The sequence below is a fragment of the Hemiscyllium ocellatum genome, chromosome 35 (genome assembly GCF_020745735.1).
Source record: "Hemiscyllium ocellatum isolate sHemOce1 chromosome 35, sHemOce1.pat.X.cur, whole genome shotgun sequence".
NCBI lineage: Eukaryota > Metazoa > Chordata > Chondrichthyes > Orectolobiformes > Hemiscylliidae > Hemiscyllium > Hemiscyllium ocellatum.
Genome location: NC_083435.1, coordinates 7015775 through 7025498, shown reverse-complemented (window position 1 = coordinate 7025498; position 9724 = coordinate 7015775). Strand labels below are relative to the sequence as shown.

Below are 9724 nucleotides of genomic sequence, written 5' to 3'. Positions count from 1 at the left end.
GAATCTTGTTACTCTTCATTCATGTTCGGGAAGGGAGGGGGAGGGGGAGGGGGAGGGGGAGGGGGTTGCTGGTCGGACCCAGCGTTTGCTGCCAGTCCCTAGTTGCCACTTGAAGGGCTGGGGACGAGCTGCCTTCTGGCACCACTGCAGACCGTGTGCCCCCTCAGGGAGCGGGTTCCAGGATTGGCCCCCAGCAACAGTGAAGGGACGGTGACATATTCCCAAGTCAGGATGGTGAGGGGCTCGGGGGGAGGGGGAGCACACAGGGGGCACCTGTAGGCCCTGATTGGCAGCGGAGGGGCCAAAGGGCATCATCCTATCTCTCTCCCCTTCAGGCAAAACGCCTCCCCCGATGGTCTTGTTCCTGTGACCGATGATGAGGGGAGGGGTTAACGCCTCGCCTCTGTCCCAGGAGCCTCTCAGAGGGACAGGACCGACCTCCCAGCGGATGGGGCAAAGTCGAGAGCCCATCCTCCCTCCATCCCCCCACTCCAAGCACGACACCTCCCCCTCGCCCCCACCCTCCCCTCCTCCTCCGCGGCGCCTCCACACAGTCACAACATGAACGCTCCGAAGAAGGTCTTCTGCTCCACGTGGACCACCATGGCCACCTTGTTGACGGTGACGAAGAGACTGTCCCTCTCCCGCAGGGCGAACATGGCCCCCTGACTGATGGTGACGTGCCAGTCCCCAGTGCCGCCCTCACACACTGACTTGGTGGCCGTCAGCAGCACGGTGGGCTCGGGGTAAGAGTCCGCCCTCTTGTAGACGTTGTGGGTCAGGACGGTGGCAGCTGCCCTGGCACCCCGCCCCCTCAGCTCCTGGCACGAGGGCAGGTAGAAGGCCACCTGGGAGTAGACGTAGTACAGGCCGCTCTGCGGGATCCACAGGTGTCCGTCGGCGTAGGCCATGTTGGAGTAAGCCACACCCGTCTCGAAGGCCCAGTCCAGGGCCTGGAACTGCTCCTCGTCGCTCACATTCCAGCCTCTCAGGCCTGCGGACAAGGAAAACGCAGCGTTGGTCACCCAGGGATGGCACCAGACCCACCCACCCCCTCCCCAGCCCATCCTCGGTGTCCTGGTGGGGTTCTGGTGTACGGCAGGGGTGAGGCTGCTCTGGCCAGGAGGGGCCCCCTTTCGCCTTCAACCTCAAAACAGAATGGGGCTGGAGAAACTCAGCGAGTCCGATCAAGAGAGAAACGCGGGTTGACGTTTCGGCTGCAGCGGCCCTTTGGTGGGTGCTGGGTAAGGGTGGGTCCTTTACACTGACACAGCTCTGAGGACGGGGTCAACGCACGGGAAACGTCAACCCTGACCTCTCTCCACAGACGCTCAAAGAGAAAGGCTTGTCTGTGTTTGTTGTCGGGTCCTGGGGGCGGGGGTCGGGGGTCAGGGGGGAGGGGGGGAGATGTCGCCTCCAAATTGACGGCGATCTCCAGCACCTTCTGGTCTGGTTTCAGTTTCCCAGCATCCTCCAGTTCTTGTTCCTTGGCCACAACTTGAGTGTCATGTCCAACTCCAGGCTGCACATTATCGGGAAAGACTTGTGTTTTTAACAGTTCTTCCCAGGACGGGCGGAGGGTGGGAGGGGAAACAGCATTTATTGCCCATCCCTCATCACTGCTTGAACATCGTGGGCCCTGTTAAGGCCAGTTCAGTGGGAAGCCAAGAGCAAACTCAAGGAAGTTTGGAGTCAGGTGTACGCCTGTCCCAGTCAGGAAAACAGAATTCCATCATTGAGGAACATTCGCAAGCCAGATGGCTCCCTATAACTACTGCCAATGATCACAACGTTGCTGTTGGGCTAACGATTTCATCCAGATCTCTTTTCCAGATCTGAAAGAGGGGGCGGAGGAAGCGTCTTGAGAGGGGAGGAGGCAGCGAGGTCGGAGATAAACTGGGAACAAAACCAGAGATTGCTGGAAAATCTCGGCAGGTCTGGCAGCAGCTGTGGAGATCCCTGAGGAACCCAGGTCAGCAGACCCCCAACGTTAACCGCTGATCTCTCTCCACAGCTGCTGCCCGACCTGCCGGGTTTTCCCAGCAGCCTCTGTGTTTCTGTCGGAGAGATTGGGGTCTGTTTTCCTGGACAGCCAGATTGAACCAAACTCCTCAACATCATGAGGCATCATGGGGGGTGGAGAGGGGAGGTCGGGAGAAACTGTTCCTTCCCATTGCTGGGACAATGGAGAATGAGAGAGGGAGCACAGATTTAATAGACAACAGACAATAGGTGCTGGAGTAGGCCATTCTGCGCTTCGAGCCTGCACCACCATTCAATATGATCATGGCTGATCATCCTTAATCAGTATCCTGTTCCTGCCTTATCTCCATAACCCTTGATTCCACTATCCTTGAGAGGTCTATCCAACTCTTTCTTAAATGAATCCAGAGACTGGGCCTCCACTGCCCTCTGGGGCAGAGCATTCCACACAGCCACAACTCTCTGGGTGAAGAAGTTTCTCCTCATCTCTGTCCTAAATGGTCTACCCCGTATTTTTAAGCTGTGTCCTCTGGTTCGGCACTCACCCATCAGCGGAAACATGTTTCCTGCCTCCAGAGTGTCCGATCCTTTCATAATCTTATATGTCTCAATCAGATCCCCTCTCAGTCTTCTAAACTCAAGGGTATACAAGCGCAGTCACTCCAGTCTCTCAGCGTAAGGTAATCCCGCCATTCCGGGAATGGTGAGGGATGAGTAGTGACACAAGGAGGAACATTTCCCCTTCTTACTTTGGGAATGAGGAAATGTTGGTGCCATGTCCTCTGCAGTTTCAAAAGGGACAGAGGGGACTTAATTGAACCAGAAACGATCCTGAGGGGATTCGACCAGGTGGGTGTGGGAACGATGTTTCCCCTTGTGGGAAAATCTGGAACCAGGGTGGGGGAGGGGGGCGGGAGGGGTCAGAGTTTGAAAATAAAGGGCTTGTCCATTTAAAGACTGAGATGTCGAAACACCTTTCCTCACAGACGTTATGATTCTTTGAGAATTCCTCTCCTCAAAAGGCAGACCGCGCATAATCTTTGAAAGGCAGAGTCCTACAGCACGGAAACAGACCCTTCGGCCCAACCAGTCCATGCCGACCCTATTCCCGAACTGAACTCGTCCCACATGCCTGCATTTGGCCCCCCATCCCTCCAAAACTTTCTCCAGGATTAGACTAGATTCCCTAAAGTGTGGATACAGTCCATTCGGCCCAACCAGTCCACACCGACCCTCCGAAGAGTAACCCACCCAGACTCACTTCCCTCTGACTAATGCACCTAACACTACAGGTAATTTAGCATGGCCAATTCACCTGACCCGCACATCTTTGGACTGTGGGAGGAAACCGGAGCACCCGGAGGAAACCCACACAGACACGGGGAGAATGTGCAAACTCCACACAGTCAGTCGCCCGAGGCTGGAATTGAACCCGGGTCCCTGGTGCTGTGCGACTAACCACTGAACCACCCTTTCTAATTCATGTACTTCTCCAGTGTCTGTTGAATGTCGTATCCGTCCCCACTTCCCCTCCATTCCACACAGAAACCATCCTTTGTATGGAAAAAAAATTGCTCCTGACGTCTTTTGTAAATCTCCCTCCTCTCACCTTAAAAAGTGTGCCCCCTAAAGTGTTGAAATCGCCCATTCTCAGGAAAAGGCACCTCCCAGTCTCCTTATTCCATGCCCTTTATGATTTTATAAACCTCTATCAGGTCCTTCCTCAACCTCCTATACCCCAGTCCCAGCCTCTCTTTATAAGTCACACACTCCAATCCCAGCAACACCTTGGGAAACCCTTCCCAGCTGAACAACACCCCTCCCATAACAGGGTGATCAGAACCGGACACAGTGCTGTGGGAGAGACCTCCCTAGCATCCTATACAACATAACATCCCAACTCCTGTACTCCAAGGTCTGAGCAATGAAGGCAAGTGTGCTAAATGGCTCTTTAACCACTGTGTCTGTACTTCAAAGAATTAGATATTTAGACTCTAGAGTATCGAACGGATGGAAGGTTTTTCATGATATGTAGGATTGTCGAGTTGAGGTTAGAATCAGATCAGCCACGATCCTATTGAGTGATGGGCTGAGTGGCCTCCTCTTCTTTCTTGTCTGAGAGAGGTCAGGATCTGGGATGGACTGACTGAGAGTGTGGATGAGGCAGCCGATAGAGGGAGAATTTGATTATTATTTGAAAGGAAGGGTGTGTGCAGGTTTATGAGGGAAATGTTCTTTCAGAGAGTCAGTACAGGCACAGATGGACCGAATGGCATCCTTTATTTTATATACACAATCCCTACAGTATGGAAACAGAACCTTCAGCCCAACAAGTCCACACTGATCCTCCAAGGAGTATCCCACCCTGACTAATGCACCTAACCTACACATCCCTAAACACCATGGGTAATTTGGCACGGCCAATTCATCTGACCTACACATCTTTGGACTGTGGGAGGAAACCAGAGCACCCAGAGGAAACTCACACAGACACGGGGAGAATGTGCAAACTCCACACAGACACCCAAGGCTAGAATTGAACCCAAGTCCCTGGCGCTGCGGAGGCAGCAGGGCTAATCACCGTGCCACTCCATCAGCACTGTAACGGCTCAGGATATTACTAATGGCTGCCTCTTCAGCTAACTGGAGCTGGAGTTCCAAAGAGCAAAAAATTCTCTGTCGAACCCTTTTCCATCTCAATTCGAAAGCTGCTGTCAGCACCCTCACTGCAGCCCGCCTCATCCCAGGAAATACTCTCCTCACAAATACTCTGCACAAAATGGCTCCGACGCATTCTCCAGAGAAAGGGTCTTTTGGAAACCCTTTGCAAATGTGGCAAGTATAACGTGTATAAACCTGTGTGCGATTAAATAAACTACTTTCAAAGTATTCCCAACCAATCTCAATCTAATTGGTATGCTTTCCTTTATTGGTCAGAGTATTGAGTACAGGAGTTGGGAGGTCATGCTGCGGCTGTACAGGGCATTGGTTAGGCCACTGTCGGAATATTGCGTGCAATTCTGGTCTCCTTCCTATCGGAAAGATGTTGTGAAATTTGAAAGGGTTCAGAAAAGATTTACAAGGATGTTTCCAGGATTGGAGGATTTGAGCTACAGGGAAAGGCTGAACAGGCTGGGGCTGTTTTCCCTGGAACGTCGGAGGCTGAGGGGTGACCTTATGGCAGCACAGTGGTTAGCACTGCTACCTCACAGCACCAGGGACCTGGGTTTGATTCCAGCCTCGGGTGACTGTGTGGAGTTTGCACATTCTCCCTGTGTCTGCATGGGTTTCCTCCGGGTGCTCTGGTTTCCTCCCACAGTCCAAAAATGTGCAGGTTAGGTGAATTGGCCACGCTATATTGTCTGTAGTGATAGGTCCATCAGTCAGGGGTAAATGGAGGGGAATGGGTCTGGGTGGGTTACTCTTTGGAGGGTCGGTGTGGAGTTGCTGGGTCGAAGAGAGTTAATCGAGTCAAAATCACGAGGTGCATGGATAGGATATCAACAAAGTCTCTTTGTGGTACGTGTATGGAATGAGCTGCCTGAGGAAGTGGTGGGGGCTGGTACAATTACAACATTTAAAAGGCATCTGGATGGGTATATGAATAGGAAGGGTTTGGAGGGATATGGGTGGGGTACTGGCAGGTGGGACTAGATTGGGTTGGGATATCTGGTCGGCATGGACGGGTTGGACCGAAGGGTCTGTTTCTGTGCTGTACATCTCTATGAGACTTTATGTAAAATCTGAGCACTGCCAAGTTGCAGTAATGCATTGCTACCACCAGGAGACGGTAGAGTTCCATTGAGAACTGCAGAGTTTTGCACATTTTTATAACAAAACTGCACAATCAAAGAGTTTACAGGGAAAAAACATGGAATATAAATTTGGGAAAATGTGCGGTTATGTGCCTTCTCAGGATGAATAGAGGAATGGAATACCGGGTGCTCCGGTTTCCCCCCACAGTCCAAAGATGTGCGGGTCAGGTGAATTGGCCATGGGAAATTGCCCATAGTGTTAGGTGAAGGGGTAAAGGTAGGGGTATGGGTGGGTTGCGTTTTGGCGGGTCGGTGTGGACTTGTTGGGCCGAAGGGCCTGTTTCCACACTGTAAGTAATCTAATCTAAAAAAAATTTAAATAGAGAAAGGGAACAGGGCCGTGGAGTAGAGGGATTTGAGAGTCACAGGGTCACAGAGATGTACAGCACGGAAACAGACCCTTCGGTCCAACATGTCCATGCCGACCAGATATCCCAACCCAATCTAGTCCCACCTGCCAGCACCCAGCCCATATCCCTCCAAACCCTTCCTATTCATATACCCATCCAAATGCCTCTTAAATGTCGCAATTGTACCAGCCTCCACCACATCCTCTGGCAGCTCATTCCATACACGTACCACCCTCTGTGTGAAAAAGTTGCCCCTTAGGTCTCTTTTATATCTTTCCCCTCTCACCCTAAACCTATGCCCTCTAGTTCTGGACTCCCCAATCCCAGGGAAAAGACTTTGTCTATTTACCCTATCCATGCCCCTCATAATTTTGTAAACCTCGGCCCCTCAGCCTCCGACGCTCCGGGGAAAACAGCCCCAGCCTGTTCAGCCTCTCCCTGTAGCTCAAATCCTCCAATCCTGGCAACATCCTTGTAAATCTTTTCTGAACCCTTTCAAGTTTCACAACATCTTTCCGATAGGAATGAGACCAGAATTGCACGCAATATTCCAACAGTGGCCTAACCAATGTCCTGTACAGCCGCAACATGACCTCCCAACTCCTGTACTCAATACTCTAACCAATAAAGGAAAGCATACCAAACGCCTACTTCACCATCCTATCCACCTGCGACTCCACTTTCAAGGAGCTATGAACCTGCACTCCAAGGTGTCTTTGTTCAGCAACACTCCCTAGGACCTTACCATTAAGTGTATAAGTCCTGCTAAGATTTGCTTTCCCAAAATGCAGCACCTCACATTTATCTGAATTAAACTCCATCTGCCACTTCTCAGCCCATTGGCCCATCTGGTCCAGATCCTGTTGTAACCTGAGGTAACCCTCTTCTCTGCCCCTGCACCTCCAATTTTGGTGTCATCTGCAAACTTACTAACTGTCCCTCTTATGCTCACACTGTTGCGGCAGTATACAGCACAGAAACAGAGATTGTGCTGAAATTATCCAAGGTCACAGTTGGAATACTGTGAACAGTTCAGGCTGCCTTATCAAAGGACAGACACACTGGTGTTGGAGGCATTCCGGAGAGGATTCACCGGGCTGACACTCGGCATCCAGGGAACTGCTTTGTCAGGGGACGGACGGTAACCTGTGTCTGGACTCATTGGACTTGAGAAGAGTGAGGGGAGACTTCACAAGAAATGCACAAGATTCCGGAAGGATTCGACAGCCGGAGAAGTTGTCTCCCAACGTGGGAGAGTTGAGAACCGGAGGGGGTTATCATCTCAGAATAAAGGGGGCACAGGGAGATGAGGAGGGGAGTGAATCCGTGGAATTCTTCACTGTAGAGAGCCTGGGATAACAAGTATCCTCTTCGTTGCGAGAGGCAGAGTTTTAGCATTGAGGGAATTAAAGATTGCGGGTTCAAAGCAGCATTCCCAGGATTATCCAATCAGCCATCATCTGGGGGAGGAGGCTCGATGGGCTGAATGGCCTACAGTTCCTCCTGTCCCTTTTCGGAGTGTTCAAAGGTCGGGGAATGGGGAGCGTCTGAAAGGGGCAGGACCAAGCCAGGAGGGAGCGCTTGGGAAAGAGGAGCATTGTAAATTAGAAGGGGCAGAGTGACGGGGGTGGGGGGGAGGGGGGGGAAGGGCAGGCAGGGTGGGGGCAGCAGGTGAGTGGGGGTACCAACACCCCGAGAGGAGAGGGTTAGCACCAGCAAGGGGCTGGGAACTGGAGAAAGGCAGAGACCGACAGGGGCAGGAACCTGGGGAGGGGGGGGATCTTCGATGCAGTCAGGGGGTGGGGGTGGGTACAGGGGGTAGGGGTGGGTACAGGGGGTGGGGTGGATACAGGGGGTGGGGGTGAATACAGGGGGAGGGGTGGATACAGGGAGTGTAGTGGATACAGGGGGGATACAGTGGGAGGGGGTGGATACAGAGGGTGGGGTGGATACGGGCGGGTGGGGTGGATATGGGCGGGTGGATACGTGGGGAGGGGGTGGTTATAGGGGGTAGGGTGGATACAGGGGGTGGGGATTGGTACAGGGGGAGAGGTAGGATACAGTGAGAGGGGGTGGATACAGGGATTGGGGTGGATACAGGGGGTGGGTTAGATACTGGGGGGTGGAGTGGATACAGGGAGAGGGGGTATATACAGGGGGAGGGGGTGCTTACAGGGGGTGGGGTGGATACAGCGGGAGGGGGTGGATACTGGGGGTGAGGTGGAAACGGGGGAGGGGTGGATACAGGGGGGAGTGGATACAGGGGGAGGGGTGGATACGGAGGGGTGGATACAGGGGGGAGTGGATACAGGGGGAGGGGTGGATACGGAGGGGTGGATACAGGGGGGAGTGGATACAGGGGGAGGGGTGGATTCAGGTGGTGGGGTGGATACAGGAGGAAGGGTAGGATACAGGGAGAAGGGGTGGATACAGGGAGAGGGATGGATACAGGGAGAGGGATGGATACAGGGAGAGGGGGTGGATACAGGGGGAGGGGGTGGATACAGGGGGAGGGATGGATACAGGGAGAGGGGGTGGATACAGGGAGGGGGGTGGATACAGGGGGAGGGGGTGGATACAGGGGGAGGGATGGATACAGGGAGAGGGGGTGGATACAGGGGGAGGGGGTGGATACAGGGGGAGGGGGTGGATACAGGGGGAGGGGTAGATACAGGGAGAGTGGTGGATACTGGGGGTGGGGTGGATACAGGGGGATGGGTAGATACAGCGGGAGGGGGTGGATACAGGGGGTAGGATGGATACAGGGGGTGGGGTGGATACGGAGGGGTGGATACGGGGGAGGGGGTGGATACAGGGGGAGGGGATGAATACAGGGGGAGGGATATTTCAGGGGGCAGGGTGGATACAGGGGGTGGGGATGAATACAAGTGGTGGGGGTGGATACAGGGAGTAGAGGGTGTATACAAGGGAAGGGGGTGGATACAGAGGGAGGGGTATTTCAGGGGGCAGAGTGGATACAGGGGGTGGGGTTAATAGAGGGGGAGGGGTGGATACAGGGGAGGGGTGGATAAAGGGGAAGGTGTGGATACAGTGGAGGGGTGGATACAAGGGAGGGGTGGATACAAGGGAGGGGTGGATAAAGGGGAGAGGTGGATGCAGGGGGAGGGGTGGATGCAGGGGGAGGGGTGGATACAGGGGAGGGGTGGACAAAGGGGAGAGGTGGATGCACCTCTCCCCTATGGGTGAGGGAGGATATTTCCCGGGATGGGAGGGATGTCAAAGTCCGACACAAAGAGAAACCCTGTATCCTCCCCTCCCATCCCCAGAGAGAGAGAGAGAGAGAGAGAGAAATCTGAAATCAGACCAGCCCAGAGACGCTGAGGCAGGGGGAGGGAATGTTTCTGGCTCCAGACGAGTTCCGAATGGGACATGGAGCGCAGAGATACTGAGCTCCGCGTGGATTGGCCAAGACAGGCAGGGAAACCGGGTGTCCCGGGAACGCTCCCATAATGACAGTCAGGAACCTACAAACAGCAGCAACTACCAGCTTCATTTGTATAGCTACCTTCGCGTGAGTTTGTGAATCAGCTTGCAGACTGACAGACAAAGCCATGT

General features: G+C 53.7%; 1 protein-coding gene across 2 annotated transcripts in view; it reads right to left on the bottom strand.

Moving 5' to 3' along the window:
- Window positions 1–551: 551 nt before the first annotated feature.
- The window catches only part of LOC132832493 (tumor necrosis factor ligand superfamily member 15-like), a 33971-nt gene continuing 24798 nt past the window's right edge, over window positions 552–9724 (bottom strand). For both annotated transcript variants that reach the window (XM_060850547.1, XM_060850548.1), the window contains one exon: window positions 552–994. In XM_060850547.1, coding sequence (XP_060706530.1) covers window positions 555–994 — 440 coding nt within the window. In that variant the 3' untranslated portion in view covers window positions 552–554. The remainder of the gene's footprint in view (window positions 995–9724) is intronic.